The sequence below is a fragment of the Euleptes europaea genome, chromosome 2, assembly GCF_029931775.1.
Source record: "Euleptes europaea isolate rEulEur1 chromosome 2, rEulEur1.hap1, whole genome shotgun sequence".
Lineage (NCBI taxonomy): Eukaryota > Metazoa > Chordata > Lepidosauria > Squamata > Sphaerodactylidae > Euleptes > Euleptes europaea.
In genome coordinates, this window is record NC_079313.1 from 29,270,086 (window position 1) to 29,289,309 (window position 19,224).

The 19,224-nt window shown below is 42.7% G+C and overlaps 1 protein-coding gene across 1 annotated transcript in view; it reads left to right on the forward strand.

Moving 5' to 3' along the window:
• The window catches only part of PLA2G4A (phospholipase A2 group IVA), an 80,674-nt gene that overhangs the window by 28,803 nt on the left and 32,647 nt on the right, over positions 1-19,224 (forward strand). Inside the window, exons 6-9 of the mRNA XM_056844321.1 lie at positions 2,353-2,494; positions 11,479-11,615; positions 16,077-16,299; positions 17,651-17,765. Coding sequence (XP_056700299.1) covers positions 2,353-2,494; positions 11,479-11,615; positions 16,077-16,299; positions 17,651-17,765 — 617 coding nt within the window. The remainder of the gene's footprint in view (positions 1-2,352; positions 2,495-11,478; positions 11,616-16,076; positions 16,300-17,650; positions 17,766-19,224) is intronic.

The following is a 19,224-nucleotide window of genomic DNA, read 5'->3' on the forward strand; positions in this document are numbered from 1 at the left end:
TTACTTCGGGCTTTTACCTAGGGTTGCCAGCTTTGGGTTGGGAAATACCTGGGGATTTTGAGGGTGGAGCCTGAGGCGGCACGGTTTGGGGAGAGAGGGGACTTAAATAGGATATAATACCATAGAGGCCACCTTCCAAAGCGGCAATTTTCTCTAGGTGAACTGATCTCTGTTGCCTGGAGATCAGTTGGGAGATTTCCAGCCACCACGTCTATTTTTGTACTAACCTTCTAGAGGTTGGTAGCCCTACTTTTACCATTCAAGTATGTATAATGCTAAAATGTGTCTTTTCCACTTACTAGTCCAGCTGGGATCTCGAAAGTGGCTTAAAATTAAAACCAACAACGCAATCATCAGAACAGAAAACCTTCAATAAAATTATAAACATCAGCGGTGGTTAAAACCAACCTGCCCCAACCCCCAACCCCAAAAAACTGCACAGCAAAACCCCTTAAAACCACACCAGGAAGTAAAATATTTACTAAATTACAAAGGGGTGTAATGGTTTTATTTATGCTATTTTACGGTCTTTTAACTGCTCTAGTAGATAACTATTTTAACTCTTGTGCAGCTGTGTTAACACTTTAATTATGATTGATCAATGTGTGTTTAACATAGATATTTGATGTAAAAAAATGAGTCTGGTAGTTTTTGCCTACATTGGGAGCTGCCTGGAAAACTGAAAGCTTCAGAGGGCAGAATATAAATATTTTATGAAAATAAGGAATAATGTGATTGTGAAACTTCATGGTGGCACGTGCATGAAAGAAGTGTTGTGTGTGTCACCCGTGCAAATGGTCTCTGCTGGACCTGTAGGACTGCCTCATGGAGGCACTGCAGCATATATCAACCAGTCCTCAGTGGATCAGAACTTCCACCCTTCATAAATTGTCAAGAGAAAGCTGGAGCCCGCAAGAATGTCCCTGGGGTGTGCTTGACAAAACAACCTTGGTAATGTGTTGTGTAGCAGCCTCGGTATTTCTTCTCTCATTTTGTGGTCAGGACAATTCTGCTACCTTGCTTACCACCACATTTTGCAATAATTAGTACTTTGAGGGGAAGCAAAACAGTGTTGAATCAGTAAAGATCCCAAGTTTGGTGTGTTTTTTTTAACTTAATTACTGTTTAAAGGGAAGTGTAAAGAAGATTCTGTTGCAGTTTTTTAAGTACAGTGATTTCCTTCAGGCAATTTATGATACTTTTGAGTATTGCATCATTAAAAAAAATAAATCCATTCACAACTTCATCTGGAGTTTATTTTGTTTATTTATTTATTTTATTTAAAACATTTATTAATTACCTTTCTACTTTACAGGAACTTAAGGCACCTTACAATATAAATGACAATAAACCCCAATAAAACACACACAAAAAAGATATAGAATCAATAATTTAAAATCAATAATTTAAAACTTCTGGTAGGCAGAAGAACTACAGTTAATCAAATGCCATCCTGAATAAGATTGTCTTCAGCTGCTTCCTAAAGGTCAAGAGTGAGGGAGCCAGGCGCATCGGCTGGGGAAGTTATTCCATAATCATCGGGATGCCGGTGAAGAGCTGCACACTTCATGTTTAGTATATCTTTACTGAGAAATGGAACTAAATAGGGGATTCTCATTGCCATGCTCATGCTGTACAACTTCCCTAGATCTTTCATGTCATATAGAAATGGTTCAGGATTTTGCCAGTCTACAGAGGAATTAGGAGCCCAATGGCACAGAATGCTAAGCTACAGTACTGCAGTCAAAGCTCTGCTCACAGCTTGAGTTTGATCCCAGCAGAAGTCAGTTTCAGGTAGCCAGCTGAAGGTTGACTCAGCCTTCCATCCTTCCGAGGTCAGTAAAAAAAGCTTGTTGGGGGTAAAGTGTAGAGGACTGGGGAAGGCAATGGCAAACCACCCCATAAACATAGTCTGCCTAGTAAACATCATGATGTGACATCACCCCATGGGTCAGTAATGACCTGGTGATTGCACAGATGATTGCACCTTTACCTTTACAGAGAAATTGATGCAAACCTGGCTGCCTGGTTTATTTATGTATTTATTATTTATTTGTTATTAAATTCATATCCCGCCCTCTCTGGCACTGCCGGCTTCCAACAGGTAGAGCGATACACATAAAACTCACAACTATAGCAACATTAGAACATACAGTAAAAGCTTAAAACCCCAGTTAACATGATTGCGCCATTTCTCAGTGGCCAGCTCCTATGAATGTCCTTGCCAAGGAGGTTTGCCAAGGTGTTCATCAGGCGGCCAGTCACCTCCAAGGCCCACCGGCCTAAGCCCCTGAAGAAGAAGAAAAAACCTTTTTTTAATGGCATAAAGCTTGTCTGTTCTCTGCCTGTTAGCTCTTCGACAGACCTCCGCTTCAGCATGGCACTGTGTGATGAAGAAAAGACTTTCCGACATCAGCGGAAGATGAGAATAATGCAGCATTTGAACAGTTTCCTGGGGTCTACAAAGGCCAACCACTTGACCTCTGTTCGTGATGTAAGTTTGGAAAACGTAGTCAGTCTTTGAGAGCATTGTTGCTTTTGGCATCTTAGTCTTGTCTTTCTGGGCAAATAATATTATACCAGGCAAAGTTGAGTCTGTGTTTTTCATTCTGAGTGCATCCAATCATTAGGTCATATATTACTGCAGGTAATATTTGGTTTATTTTCCTGTTTTTTGTATCTTCACAGAATGTTCAGTTTTCTCTCATCAGCAAACATTGTTGCTCTTAACTAGCCCTGGCAAAATCTGGATTAGGTTCTAGGATTTTAAGAACATACGTACAGCCTGCTGGGTCAGAACAGTGGCCCATCTATTCCAGCATACTGTTTCTCAGCGATCTATCAGTGGCCCTGGAGAGCCAAACAAACAAGGCATAGAGGCAAAGACCCTCCCCTGCTGGTATTCAGAGGTTTGTTGCCTCTGTATATGGAGGTTCAGTCACAATGGTTAGTAGCCATTGATGGACCTCTCCTCCATGAATCTTTAAATCTATCTATGCTCATAGCAGTAACTACCTCCACTTGTGTTCCTCAGGCGTGCTGAAAACTTAGTGCTTTGCATTTTCATTTTGAACGACAGTATTTGCTTCAATCCTGCAGAATATTTCTGCTGATGAAAGGGGTTTCCATCAGCAGAGTGGGGATTTAAAATGCTGCTAACACAGCAGGCAGCCCAGATTTCAATAAGCAAACCTGAATGCACAGGAAAGGGTTAAACAACCGTCTCCCCTCTCTGCACTGCTCTGAGGCAAATGAGCGGCTCCTGTAATATGCATTTGAGTGATGTAACAAAATGTGTGATCTTTGTCTGTTTTCTTTAGCCCTGAGGTGGCATCAGCAAGTAGTTCAAAGCAGAAAGGACAGCAAGGGGAAATGGGCAGAGTTGATTAAGAGGGCAAGGGGCTTTGGGGAAACACTGCCAACACAGTCCTAACCCTTAGAAGGCTGTTGATTTCAGCAGACTTAGCAGGTTGTAACATTGCTTGGGATTGCACAGGCGGAGGAGTAAAGCCTGAGATGACTATTGGGGGGAAAGGGTTAAGAGGAGTATTGGGGGAAAAAAGGGTTAAGAAAGGAGGTGCCATAGAGGCATTTTAAAGGAGAGGACAAGGATCTGCAATTTTTCATTCAAACGAAAAGCAGTATTGGGGTGCAGTTCTTGCTTGTCTGGTTTATTTTCTGCTCTGTGGACATCGGGGGCACCAGCATCTTTCCTGACTTAGGCTCCAGTGCTTTGTTTTTAAGCGTGCTCGGTGGTGATCCGCCAATAGCAGATTTGCCCATGGAGCAATGGACACAGGGTGGCTGCATAAGTTGGTGGTGCACCATAAAATACTCTGCTGCACTGTGGTTGTGCAACAGCAACAAAAGGGAACGTAGTTGCTTAGCAGGTGGTGCTAGTGTTTTGAACCTGTTGACTAGGGTTCATTAGTGAGTCATCAGTGAGACTCAGCTCTGAGGTTTTGGGGCAGGTATTGGATGCACGGTGTGGGATCAAGCATTGTCTGTGTGATTGGTCCCACACTCTGTAGCCAAACCCTGCCCCCAAACTTCAGAGCTGCTTCTCATCAATACTAGGGCAACATGCGCCCCTTTAATTTCAGATAGCTGGATTTCCAAATCAATCTTTGCCAGATATGCTTCCTGGGCAGGGCTAGACCAGCACCCATCTGGGGGGAAAAGTGACACAATAAAGTGTTTGGGACTAGCTGTGGTATATGCTGTGAACTTGTCAGTACAAGGGCAATGATTTATGTAATTCATGCTACACTTGTGTACAGAGCTGCAGTGATGGGAAAGACCATACCTGTTTCCTTTGCTACCAGCTGCTGAGAGCACAGGAGTTTTGGTCAGGAAAGGAGCTGCCCGCCATAGCATAGGTGATAACACTGAAAACAGCATCCGTCATGCTTTGAGAGAAACCTCCACTGAAGCTGGCATACTCTGTATTTTCATTGGTAGAATAGGAGTGACTTCTCATATGTCACATGTATTGCCTGCAATTATTCCGGAAAGCGGAGTTGTACTCCAGGACACAAAGTGGGAGATCAGGGAAATGTTCTGTCACTGATACCTGCATTATGATGGCTGAATAAATGGAGGGATTGGTTGTGGTAGTGATAGTCTTCGGAGCTATTGGTTCCACGTGGCTTCCCATGAGGGCCTTTCCTGTTTGTGAGAAATTTTGTTTTTAAAGAGCTGGGCACTTCCCCTGGGAAAGCGGAGATTAGCAACGACTATCTGGAGTATCCGGTAAAGGTCTTTTATATCACCTACTACTAGATAGAGATGCTCGGGATTGAACCTGGGACCTTCTGCATGCCAAGCAGATGCTCTGCCACTAAGACATGGCCCCTTCCCTTGTCACATGACCCCTTCCCTTCCCTTCCCTTGTCACATTGCCTTCCTTTTCTGGCCCATGGCCACATCCACCTGAACCCTAGTGATGGAACGCACTGGTAGCTTTCACCATCTTATAGCATGCCACTCGAAGTAAAAGGCTTGGATCCTGTCCAGAACTACCACTGATGGAAGAACTTCCACCGATGGAGCATGACTTGCTTACCTCCCACTTCCGGCTGCAGCCCCAAATGCTGCTTCTGGGAGATGGAGGATCCCAAGGAGCAGCTTGAGGTGGATTTGGAGGCCTGCTGCATCTGGGCGGCAGCAGGGTGGGGATGAATGAAAATCACCCCCTCTCCTTCCATTGGCAGAAACATCCAGTGGGATCCAGCTGTGTCTCTGCACTGGCGGTTACTTCTGAAACTTACTCTTTGGAGGAATGTTCAGCCTTTCCTTTCTGCTCTTGCCATTTTACGGATGAATAGATTAGTTGAGCAATGATTTCTCTTGATTATTATTTTTTCACTCCCAGGCTTGTTTGTCTGCAAATCTTCCCTACCTTCTGCTTATCGTGTCAAGATCTGCTTTTTATAGACCAATTAGCTACGGTCTGAAAAGGACTTTCAAAGTTTAAATGGTGTCTAGTTAAAAGAAAAGAAAAAAGAAAGCTGAGCCTGTCATTCTTAAGAAACAGCACTCTTGTTCAAAACTGTCACCCACTGGGAATAATTTAAAAAAGGAATGGTTGATAAAATAAAATGTGTAGAAAAACTTTTCTGTTTTTGGACACCTACACTTTATTGTCACGCTGTCGGTGGTGTAACATGGTCCGTTCCACTCACCCCCTCTTGCGCCTAGCTCCCGTCAACATTTTGTATTGTTGCCCCAGCGTCTCTCCCAGTTTCAGCCTGCGTCCTGCTGTTCTGGTATTTCTTCCAACCCATCCGTTCTGCAATCCCATTTGCAGCGATGTCTAGAATTTCCTGTTTCTATACCTCTTTTCAGGTTGCGCAGTCAATAGGCAGGTGGCTATTTCTGTTCTGTAGACTCTGCAGCTGGACATGTCATCCCATAACGTCCGGGCAAGCTTTCATTTGGAATTCTGCTCTATAGAGATGACTGGTAGTGTGTTGTGTATAGCAGAGGCAATCTAAAAGGAAAAAAAAAACCCTCCACTGAGAGCTTGTTGTAGTGTAGCGGCTGAGGGCTGAAACAGAAAAGTAAAAGGTCGCTCATCTCAATCCGTCCATAAAATGCAAATATCAGGCTTGTGCAGCTTCCCTCAGGGCCACACAGGGAAGAAAGAAGGGGCTTAATGCATTCACCTCCATTCGGTTTCACTACTCAGAACTGGGCTCTCAGCTTTGGTGTTGTCATTTTAAATGAGAAAAGATGTGTTCTCTAAAAAACTGCATTCTCCTTGAACAAAGCAGAGAAGGGACTGGTTTAGAACAGTGAAACTGAATGGCGGTTCCACCCTTCTCTCCCTTCCTTGCCTAGTCCAAGGCAGTTGAGGCTGCCCATTTGCATTCTGTGTACAGGATGGCATCTTTGTCTCACCTGTTTGAGCCCTATGATTAAGCTCTGGGTCAAACCAGTGTTCGTGGGTCGGATGTCAAGTTGGGCCCTCTGAATCAGAGCATCCCTAGTTCAAATCCCTCTTTTGCTTTTACTTTCCAAATGGTCTTAGACAAGGCTCAAACTTCCAGTCTTAACCACACATTTGAAAGTTGGGGACATTAGCTCAGGCTCAATATTAAGGGGGCTTTGTAAAGATTACAGAGGATAATTTAAGAAAAAGAAGAGTTGGTTTTTATATGCCGACTTTCTCTATCACTTAAGGAAGAATCAGACCGGCTTACAATCACCTTCCCTTCCCCTCCCCACAACAGACACCCTGTGAAATAAGTGGTGCTGATAGAGTGTGACTAATCCGAGGTCACCCAGCTGGCTTCATGTGTAGGAGTGAGGAAACAAATCTAGTTCACCAGATTAGCTTCTGCTGCTTGTGGAGGAGCAGGGAATAAAATCCAGTTCTCCAGATCAGAGTCCACCGCTCTTAACCACTGGCTCTGTTAAAGCTCTTTGAACACTTTAGAGGTGCATAAATGCTAAACATTATTATGATGAAGTGTGTTTTACAGGGTCATGCTATTAGCTTGATCGCAACCCAATCCCCACAATAACCCTTCCCATACAGCAGTCACACCTTTATGCACATAACCTCCCTCCATCTTTGCAGTTAGCATTTTGGCAACTGTCCATACAATACCTCCCTTCTAAAGCCTGTTTTAATTAGGGACTGGAAAAGAGTCATTGGCCCCAAGAGAAGAAAGAAGCCTCAGTGAAATAGAAGAAAGGCAGCGCTTGCAGGGAAGATAAACTGGGTCTTGCATTTGCCAGCACTTTATCTGTGGTCCGTCTTTCTGACCACAATTCCATCCATATTCCTGCCGTTTGTTGCTGGTGTCTTTCTGTCTGGGATGAAAATGTGCAAAAGGAATCTTCACAGAATTGATGTGCAATGCATTCATGATTATTTTTACAAGCGTAATCTGTAGGATGCTTAATTGAATTTAATAGTTTTAGTTACCTGCTGTTCCCATTCATTAGCAAAATAGGTAAGGCGGGCTGGAATCTTATGGGAGTGGTTCATTGCTTCTTGCTGGCTATGTTTTCAGATGGATATCTGGAAGAATATTGTACACTTTTGTTCTCATTAAATTCCTAACAAAAACATTGTACTTAACAGCTTGTATCCAACGTGCTACATCTTTAATGTACAGTCTCCCCCCCCAAAAAAAAATAGGGTGCACAGAAACAAAGCACCACATCCTGATACTTTACATGGTGTAGTGGTTAAGAGCGGTGGCTTGGAGCGGTGGACTCTGATCTGGAGAACCAGGTTTGATTCCCCACTCCTCCACATGAGCTGCGGATGCTAATCTGGTGAACTGCATTTGTTTCTCCACTCCTACACATGAAGCCAGCTGGGTGACCTTGGGCTAGTCACCCTCTCTCAGCCCCACCTACCTCACAGGGTGTCTGTTGTGGGGAGGGGAAAGGGAATGTTTGATTCTCTCTTAAGTGGGAGAGAAAGTCTGCATATAAAAACCAACTCTTCTTCTTTCAACTCGCTGTTTTTTTTAAACCCTTCTTGATTAGGGCTTAATTTGAGCATGGTCTCTGCTCTGGATCAGGAGTACCGTTGATAAAAAATAAAGCCACATACGTCTGAACTTCTGCTGAATGACTGTGAGAGGTGACTTCTGGGCCACTGGCTTGAGTCTTGACATCTGTTGTTTTAAAAATGAAGCACTGTGCCTCTTTCTATCATGGCTGGTTTTAGAATGTCAGCATGTTTAGTTCACTCCTTAATAGAGAGTTCTAATCCTCAGTATTTATGTAGCACTTCAGACTGTTTAAAGTGCTTCACAGACATTATTTCCACAATCCTTTATAGCCACCTTTTAAGGTATGTCAGCAATTTTATTCTTGTAATGGAGATGGGGCTGAGAGATAAGCCACCACCCTTAATTTTACCTATCAGGGTTGTGGCACAGGTGAGATTTGAAATGGAATATGCATTTTTGGTTTGTCAAATATTTTTAAATTGTGGAGTGTTCCTAAACTATTTTATTTGATTTATTTCAGGATTGTATTTCATGTTTTACTTGATTCTGTGTTTGACATCTGTTTAGCCTTTTGTTTTATGAACCCCTTCAACAGGGACTGGTTCAAACCATTGAAAAAATAGCTTAACCGCATCGGAACCCTATCCATATACAAATTGTACTGGAGCTTAGTTTAATTAGGCAGGCAATGGCAAGCTGCCTCTGAACATCTCTTGCCTTGAAAACCCTTCAGCGTCACCATAAATCATCTGTGACTTGATGGTACAAAAAAAATGTATCCAAGATTACTTCTATGTTCCGATGATAAGGTTTATGAGGGATTTCATAAATAAAAAGCAACAGTGGTTTATGTTTAAATAATGGTTCATACCAATAAAACATTAAGGAACATATCACAATGCTACTGAACTAAAACTCTGAGTGCAATTCCATGCATGTTTGGCTATTCACACATTATGGCATAAACAGATTGGGCATGGGGTGCCCACCATGTGTCAGATGTAAGATATGAGTTGCAGCTTTTCTTCAGTTCTTGTACGGGCACTGCTGGATCAGGACCATAGCACACATAGAGAAGGGGCATCAGCCTTCTCCCCTCTCACATTTTCCCAATCAGAATCACTCTAGGAAAGCTTACATGTATCTCAGGAAATAAGTATGTTTCCCCAAATAGCCCTTTTCAGAATGGGAAAATGGTATAGAGGAAAAGACTGAAGACTGAATCCCCTTCTCCATGGGTGCTGCACTCCTGATCTGAATCTACCTGATTCTCACACATCCAGGAATTGAGGAGAACTTGCAACTCAAGTCTTACACATGATGTGAACCCTCAGGCCTAACCAGTATCCTCCGTAATGACCTGTGACTGGGCTTCAACACTTCAGGTTGCATGTAAGGATTTGTACGATTAAATGCTTCCCCATCCCAGAAAACCCAAAACAAAAAGCCCTCACACAGAAAGCTAGCTTGCCAGGGGAGGGGGCTACACTAGACTTGTCTCCCTAGAATCTAGCTTTCTGTATGTAGGGTTTTTTTCTCCTGTCTGGGAACAATCCATCATATAAAGTATCAGCAGCAGTCTGAAACCAAGATCCAGGCTTCCATGTAACTGGCTGTTTGTTGAGACAAAGTTGAAGTAAATGCATAGAGTGGGTCAGATTGTATCTATGATATGAAGAGAGGTAAAGGGCACTAATAAAAGCAGCATTGTGAACAAATTGAAACTAAACCCTGGAAAGACAAAAGTAATGCTGGTTTAGGAAGGCGGAGGTCTTGAAGGACATTATGCTTCCCACTTTTGGTGGGGTTCAGCTGACCCTTGCTGACTCAGTTAAGGGCCTCACAGTTATACTGGACCCGACATTATTGCTGGAGAAGCAAGTTAATGCAGTTGCAAAAAAGTCTTTCTTCCACCTCAGCTAGTGTGGAAAACGGCCCCTTATCTTGAAATGGCTGATCTTACCTTGATATGGCTGATCTGGTCACCTGGAGGGACTGTGGCTCAGTAGTAGGGCATGTGCTTGGCACGCAGAAGGTCTCAGGGTCCATCCCCGGCATCTCCGGTTGAAGAGACTAGGCAAGTAGGTGATGTGAAAGACCTCTATCTGAGTCCCTGGAGAGCCACAGCTGGTCTGAGTAGACAATACTGACTTTGATGGACCAAGGGTCTGATTCAGTATAAGGCAGCTTCATGTGTTTATGTGTTCATGGATCCATGCCACGGTGACACCAAGACTAGACTACTGTAATTCATTGTATATTGGTGCCCCCTCAAAATCAGTTCAAAACTCCAGTTGGTGCAGAATGCCACAGCTCGGCTATTATCGGGAGCTAGATGGAACTTGCATACTACTCCCATTCTACAGTCACTTCACTGGCAGCCCATCAGTTACCAGGATCAATTTAAAGCATTGGCTATTACATACAAAGCATTTCATGACCTTGGACCCTCATATCTGTGAGACTTAGAATGTCTCATTTGATAGCTGTTCAACTGTTCACCTTTTAATTATAAATGTTTTAAAATTTTAAAGCTTTAGAAATTGCCTTTATCTGTTTTCTTGGTTTTCTGGGACTTAATAATCTCACAATTTTAAGTTTCTTCATTTTCTCTTTTGGGGGGAGAAAATAACCAAAGAATATTCACTGAAACCATTCCAGCATCCGACTGATGCATGATTCAAACCAGCAAGGATTGGGTGAAGAATTGTGGGTGGAGAAAGAGAGGATGAGACATATACACAAAATGTTCTCAAGGTGTCGTCATTTTTCTGAAATGTGTCATTTCCCAGTAACCTACATTGTTTCCAGGTTCTTTGTAAGGGGTCATGTTTGTTTCTGGGTCAGCAAGAAACAATTTAGGTCAGCAGGAGTTCAGAATTTTTAGCAAATTGACATGAGCACCAGTCATGCGCTCTGTGTTGGATGGCAGCCTAGCCCACAACGGTGTGTTCAGCAAATGTCTAATGGCGTTATCCTAAGCAGAATCACATGCTTCCAGGCCCATTGACTTCAATGGATTTGGAAGGGTGTAACTTAGAGAAGACTTGCATCTCTGAATATTGGTAGGTCAATGTAAGAAGAAGGAACTAAATACACATAGTGTTAAAGTAACTGTATTAGTTGCTTGATTCCCTTAAAAATAAGGAAAAACTACTTCAGGAGGGGGAAATTTGGAATAGCAAATTGGGGCAAAGAGAAGAGGCATGTAACCATTGGTTGATTCCCTAGGAGAAATCCCACCCCCAGCTCCTTTTTAGTATTGTTGAGTGGGGCGGGGCGGCGGCGGCGGTATCAGTCTTGTGAGTGTTTGAACTGGAGTGGTGAAATTACAGGCATGAGAAAGATTAAGCACCCTCCTCCACCACACCACTTGTCCATTCTAAATCCCCTCTACCACCTGGCATCTTTGCTTTTTTTTGGGGGGGGGAAGCACTGTGAAATGTAGTTTATCTTTCTGGTGAGCTCTTTAAAATGTAACCTTACTGTATGTTTTGTCCAGGTCCCGGTGATTGGAATACTGGGGTCTGGTGGCGGATTCCGTGCCATGGTGGGGTTTGCTGGCGTGATGAAGGCACTGTACGAATCCGGGATTTTAGACTGTGCAACGTATATTGCTGCTCTGTCTGGATCTACATGGTAGGTCTCTCTCTGTTTTTGAAACCTTCTCTTCTTGGTTGACTAGAAAACAACATTAAAACAATAATTCACTTGTTTCACAGGTGTGGCTATATGTGGCATAGCAAGATCAAACAGTTTTGAACACTCGACTTCCTTGTCTCCCGATTTGGTTACCTGCTGCAGGACTATCAACAACTGTATTCTTTAAAGAAAGCAAATCAGCTTTTTCAGTTAAGAACTGGAGCAGTAAAAGCCAGAATGACAATTTACAAATGTAAAAGTGCCAATGGCGAGCCTGTCATAAAGAGGGCAGGAAGGGGCCAGACCCCTCCCCATTGTGCCTGCAACAGGGCTGTTGCTGAGGGCCCCTTCCTTCCAACTGGTCACTGCCCGTAGCTGACTCTGTTAGCAGGAAGAGAGAACAGCCAGCTGAGAACCCCCTCCCCAAGGATCATTTTAACTGAATTATACAACAACAACTGCGGCACCTTTATTGGCATGTATTCAATTAATACAGGGGCTAAAAACAAGGAGAACAAAAGCTAGGACCAGATAGGATCAGAATTTAGAGTCTCGAAGCCTCATAGCTAGTGGTAGAAATTTTGCTACCCTTTCCATTATATCGGAGTTTTGTCCAGAGAACAGAAACTGAACTTTACAGTTATCTGAAATTCTGTTCCATTAATCTAAGAGTAATTTAAGAAATTTAGCTCGGGTATCAACATGGAAAGGACAATACCAAAAAACAAAACAAAACAAAAAAACCCCATGTTGTAGGGATTCTACACTGCTCATATTGCACGAACAGAGTCTTTTACAATATGGTATTTTCTGAAACCTCCCAAAAAGTACAGCTGAGGGTAGAACATTAAACCTCGCAAGCACAAAAGCTCTTCATTGTTGCAAATTAACCTGGTGGTGGAAATAGAGCGCCAGACAGTCCAGAGGTAGTGGGATCCCAATTTACAGGGGAACAGGTTTTCCTGGCTGCACAATTTAGTTCCTGTAATTCTATAGGAATCGACCTTTTATTATTTTGAATGCGGATGCTTCAGAGGCCAGTACAAGCGAATCTAAATGGATTCCTAATGAAATGATTTTTGCTCAGTGTAACTTAACCATTTGGATGACTGATATTCAGTTAACATTAAGTAGGTAAAACTATTTGGATCAGACTTAAAAATCAAATGCAACCAAAATGTAATCGTTAGTTAGGAATTATACTTGTCTTTAAAATTGGGTTGCTTTGAGAACCAGTTTTTGCCTGGTTAAAATATATAAATTACCTTCGTCCTGAAAGACAAGAACATTTATGAGTGTTCCCAAAAGTTGATATTTTTGAAGATTCAGATTGTATTTTGAAGGAACGTATATGATTAGTCTTAATCCACAATGTATTCACAGCATACTGAACTTTCAGAGTGGCATTTGATCAGCTGTTTGGTTTTTGTTTCAAGACGGATAACATCCATTTTTGCTTCTTCTTCCTATAAGGCCATAGGTGCAGTTTAGAGTTGCCAGGCTCAATAGGTTTGCCAACATCAGGTTGGAAAATTCTGGAGATTTTACTGGTGGAATCTGGGGAAGGTGGGGCTTAGGGATGGGATAGACCTCAGCAGGATATAATGCCAGAGAGTTCATCCTCCAAAGCAATCATTTTCTCAAGAATAACTGATCTCTGTAATCTGGAGAATCCTCTGTAATTCTGGTCCTAGAGGTTGGCAGCCCTGGCCTGGCAACCAGCAGGAGACCTGGGTAGGGACATAGAAACAACATCATGATATTACTTCTGGGGGGAAATCTCCAGAAGTGATCAATCCCCTCTAGGAATTGCCAGTAACGTTGTGGTTTTACCATAGAGTGTCTGGCAATTCCTAAAAAGGTGTGGCGTCACTTCTGGGTTTTCCCTGGAAGTGATATCAAGCCATTGGCCTGACAAACCTTTTTTTACAGTTTTTCTCTTCCAGCCCTGCACCAAGCAGTGGCAGGAGAGAAGAGGTGTGAGCAGAGGATCCCCTGCTGCAGGACTGGCAACCTTAATGCAACTTGATACCAGCCTCACCCAGTACCTATTGAAATCAGCAGCACAGCATTCTGTCCTAGAAGAATAGGCCTCAATATCTCCCTCCCCCCAGTTTTCTCTGTTAACATCCAGCCTGTTAAAGAGTTCTAGAGAACTTGAAAGCTTGCATTCTGCACTGTGCTATCTTTTGTTGGTTTTTAATAAAAGGTAGCACATGGATTTTGTTTTTGCTCTAAACATGTAACTAACAAATGACTTGATAACCATTTATGTGCTGCTGTGTGTTGTGGTAAGGGGTGTACATCCTTTGAACATGAAGGATCTATCTAGGTTCATGATGATTAGTCATTGGTAGATTTGTCACCCACATTAATTTATCTAATTTTTACAAATTTCTCCTCCACACATAATCTGGGAGCACTGGGGGTGGGGACTACAGAAATCAATTTATATGGTTCCAGGTCCCCCCCCCCCCATTTTTATTCCCCTTGCTCAGTTTAGCACCAGTGGGTGGCTGGGGGCAGGATGTTGCCATAGCAGGCAACCTGGCCCCCAGTCTATCTTCTCTGCATGATTTCTATCTATGCAAGCCAGAACAGTGGAAGGTGAAAGTAGGTGTTGTTGGGAAGAAGTGATAATTCGTTAAAGTGATTTTGTTATCCATTTTAACAGCTGATTGCTAACAGTTTTTGTTTTTTTGTGCCATTTCAAGCCACAAGTGCAAAGTGGGGCTGAGCTGTTTTTTTTTTTTTTTTTTTTACAGACTCCTTTCTTCCATTTTCAAGTGTTTGCGCTTCTGAATCGCTGCAGTGTGATGTATGAAATGCCTGCAGCGCTTCTCAAAAATTCCAGTTTCCACCCAATCTTTTTTGCAGTGCGTTTTATTTCAGCGTCTTTAAAATTGTTCTGCTATAGCATTTCAATACTACACTGACAGCATTCAGATGCTTCCAGCTGTCATTGAGTTGCTGTATTGGTCTAGAGCTATAGCGCAAAGGTTTGAACGTGTTTTTTTTTTTTAAAGGCGCAATAGGATGCACTGCGAAAAGGATGGGGGGGGGGGGAAGCAGCATGGTTTGAAATAGGCAGAGCGCTTCAGACATGGCTGATAAATGGATTTAATTATGCTGTCTGAATCCTCTGTCCCCATGTTGCTTTACAAGGAATCAGGCCGGCAACAGATTACAACCAGTTTTAAACTAGCAATGTGAAAGGGGCCCTCTAATCAATAGGAGTTGAAAACCCACAAGAAATATGTTGTCCGATTAGGTTGTCAGGATCAGGCATTTACCCCTAGCATCCCTTAAAAGAAAATTCATCCAGGCAGGTGGTCCTGAAGCAATAATACTTTATTAGGAGCAAAAAGGTAAATTAAAAGAACTGACTGTCTACAGAACGAAGCAGGCTGCTAATGACATGGCATGGGTAGAATACATGGTTGAAAGCACTCCAGCCAGAGAAAGTAAAACAAAGTGAAACAAGTAGTAGAAAAGAGCAAGAGTCCAGTAGCACCTTAAAGACTAACAAAAATATTTTCTGGCAGGGTATGAGCTTTCGTGAGCCACAGCTCACTTCTTCAGATACAGCTAGATTGTGAATCCATCTGTCTTTAAGTAGAGGAGAGTGAATTCAGACAAGCATTAGTATGTACAGCAGGCGTGATGGAATTAGGTGTGGTATGCAGAAGAGTCTGTGATGTCCAGGGGAGAGATGGGTGTGGAGAAATCAGCATTGGTAATGAGCCATGAATGCAAGGTCTTTATTCAGCCCAGGTAAATGCATAAAGTGAAACAATTCCGAGATAACAGTTCCCAGGGCAAGGTAGACAACACAACAGCTGTGGATTGCAGGCTGAGTGAATAACAGGATAACAGGATGAGAAACTATACCCAGAGTTTGTGACATGTGAACCAAGGACTTGACCTGAAGCCAGAGCCTGGTCAAGAGCCCTTCTTCAGGTGACTTTGGTCAGGACCTATCTGGGCATCCTTGATTTTCAGGGTCTTTTGCTGAATAAGGACTACTTCATTTGCCTACAGTGATTTTTGTTTTCTGTTGGCAGGGATGGACTGGGAGTGAAAAATAGCCCGGAAAAAGGGTCCTCTTCCCCTAAAGGAGGAATAGAGGAGGAAAGAGTCTGGCCAGCGAGACTCCATCTACATTTGTTGGGGCTGGTGGCATCATTTGTGTGGGCTGGGCTTTGGGCTCACAGTGGCAGATCATGCCTGCCCTTCTCAGGGCAAGGGCTGCCCCTTTCTTGGGCTTGCGGAGTGCTTCCCAGGCCTTTGGCCTCCTAGAACTTCCCCCAGAGGTTTTAATGACCACTCTGCCCCTGCCTATTGGAAATGGCTAAGCAGACTCCAACATGAACCCTTGATACATTATCTGTTGTCATTTTGGGAACCTTTCATGTCACCTGAGATACTTTTATTGCTGTGTTGTTGTTGTTTTGATAGGTACATGTCCACATTATATTCTCACCCGGATTTCCCAGTGAAAGGACCAAAGGAGATAAATGAAGAATTGATGAAGAGTGTCAGTCACAACCCGTTAAAGTTGCTTACTCCTCAGAAAGTCAAGCGATACATTGAAGCCTTATGGAAAAAGAAGAGTTCTGGCCAGCCTGTTACATTTACAGATATCTTTGGAATGTTGATAGGAGAAACGCTAATCCAAAATGTAATTTTTGTTTGAATACCTATGAAAAAAAATGTCAGCTCTGGTGATGGGGACAAAGACCCTCTGCTTTGGTTTTACAGCCATGAATTCACGATTCTGAATTATTCATTTCTGGTCTTGTCATTCTGTTTCTTTGTTTCTCTTCAGTTAATATAGACTAGTACGAATGGGTCAGCCACAATGCTGCACACATCAGTTACCTCTTGCTAACGGTTACCCACAAACTAGTTATGCCAGATTTAATCAGGTATATTCTAGTTGAGGCCAATTTACATTGAGGCCAATTTACATAACTTAATATCAACTTAATTTATATAATATCATTTGAGGCTGATTTACAAAACAGTATCTACTTAATTTTCATAATTTTTATTTACAGCACTTAGTATCATTTGAGGCTAATTTACATAACTTAATATCTACTGAAATCCAAGATTGAAGCTTATCTGGTTTGCATCTACAGCTGTGATAGACTTTCATACCTGTATGTGCTTGCTTATTTCCTACTGTCTCTTTCCCATTGATTGAAGGCACTTCCAGAGGAAAGAGAAGACAGTTTTTGTTTACCCCCCTGCATGTTGCAGGCCCTCACTTTGCCCAGTACGCTATTCAGTGGCTGGTAGGAGCAACATTTGCCGGTGGAAGACTTGAGCAGCACTAGAAGGGGAAGTGGGAAATTCCTGCTCCACAAACTGTTCTACTTGCAGGTCTCCTAGGATACACATCATTGTAATTCACTGCTTTGATTGGAGTCTTGTAGAAGGGGATGCATGCATCTAGACCAGTGTACTTTGTTGTTGTAACAATTCCTTCTCCTTGGCTTTGAGCATGGCCTTGAGAAACACTGTGGAAATATTTTGGTTCAGGTTGCACCCTGGTCTTGGATGTTGTGCCTGTAACTTGGTTGTCAGGTTATTTTTGATCCAGATCCAATTGCCCCATTCCTGGCTGAATGTGTAGTTCTAGCCTCCCTTCTTTTTCTTCCTTGCTCAACAATTTAGTTGGCATTACAGAACATTTTTCAAGTCTATCCTGATACCTGCTGAGTTACCTGACCAGGATAATTCCTTAGATCCTTTTGTGGTGTCAATGCACTAGACCGCTCAGCTAGATCCTGGTTTCAGATCCTGCTAGTGTGTGTATTTGTATTCCAGATTCTTAGTCAGGCTTAGAGAGAGTGAGAAAGATCACACAGCTTAGTTTAGCCACTGTGAAGGATGATCATTCAGTAATGTTTAGTACGTAATTCTGTTATCTTTTGCCATGTTGAATGATTTCACAAAACCTTCAGAGTACTAGCTGGATCTTCAACTCCAGTTTTTATGTTCCTTCTGCTCATTCTTTCCTATAGAGGATGGACACTACTTTGAGTGATATGAAGGAGAAAGTCAATAAGGCACAGTCTGCTCTGCCACTCTTTACGTGCCTCCATGTTAAACCTGATGTATCGGAACTGATGTTTGCTGGTAGGTGTTCTGCTTAGATTATTTTTATCTAGTTTATGTTAGTCTATGTTATGTTAAAACAGTGTGTTAATACCCATACCTGCATGGAAGCATCTGAAGGCCAAACTAAATATGACAGCTTCCATAGGTCTGATCCGTGGTCGCAGCCCAGGTACCATTTTAAAGTGATTTAAAATGCCATATATGGAGGGCTGAGGCACTTTTGTCCCCCTGTGTCTTTTCAAGTGCCAAAATGACCTCATGCCCCCTAATGGCTGCTTTGGCACTTGAAAAGGTACCAGAGAGCAGCTCAGCCCACTGACTGGGCCCTTGAGGCATTTTTAAATTGGTTTAAAATGGCATCAGAGTCCATGTGTCAGACCTATGGATCCTGTCACATCTAGTTTGGCCCTAACTAAGCTGTGTTGTTAACATTTTTAGCTCCTGGACATGTGGTCATACCTTGGATTAGCCAAGTCTCTATGGATGGATTATCTGACACTTGTAAACAGAATGATATTCATGTATCTCTCTTTGTGTACTCTAGCACCCACACAGTGATAATGTTGGCTAGCACTGAATTGCAAGAGAGGTGTCACATAGTTATATGAAATTACTAGGCGTGTGTAAGAATTGTTCCTCATCTAAATTTCTTCTCAGTTGTTGTGATGTGCAGGTATTTACAAAAACTGGACCTGCAGATAGCAAAACTAAAACTGGGATGGGGGGGCACACATGCAACTGGGGGTGGGAAACAGCTGCACAACTTTCTCTCCAGGGCATCCCTCCTTATACGTTAACTGCCAAATGTCTACCTGAAAAGAACAGCTTTACAACACCCTCAGAAAGCAGACAGTGTAAGAACCTTCTTCACCTCCTCAGGAAGGGCATTCCGTAGCACCAGTTCTGAATATAATTCTCCAAGCTGAACTAGATGGCTGGCAGAGTGGCAGGTGAGGCAGCATGAGCCCTGGAACGGTAAGAGAACAGAAGGGAGAAAATCGGCTCATCCACAGCAATTATACTGAGATAACCAACGAGGACAACAATGGTCCTCTGGTGTAATGAGTGTCTGGTTGTATGTCATAGTGAAATGCTCTCCCTTTTATTGGTTGGAATATTATATCTTTCAGGTACCACCAAGAAAGGATACATTTCACAGGTGTATATGCACAGTGAGGTTCCCATCAATGCCAGTCACTTTCAGGGGTGATGGGCAATTTTGGTTCCTTTGCACAGTTGTTCCCAAGTGCAGCATATAATTTGTCCCTTTAAATCAAATGTTAGCCATTCAGTCGGGCTGGAAGGATTGGAGGTTAACATAGAATGAGGACTAAACCTGCTTGTAACTCACTGATTACAGTATTCCATGGGAATCAGCCTCACGTCCCCATTAGAGGAAAGTGTGAGGGTCTAAATAAAGATTTAATTTCTTACTATGTTTAATTTCTTACTATGACTCTGGATTTTGTCAGAATCC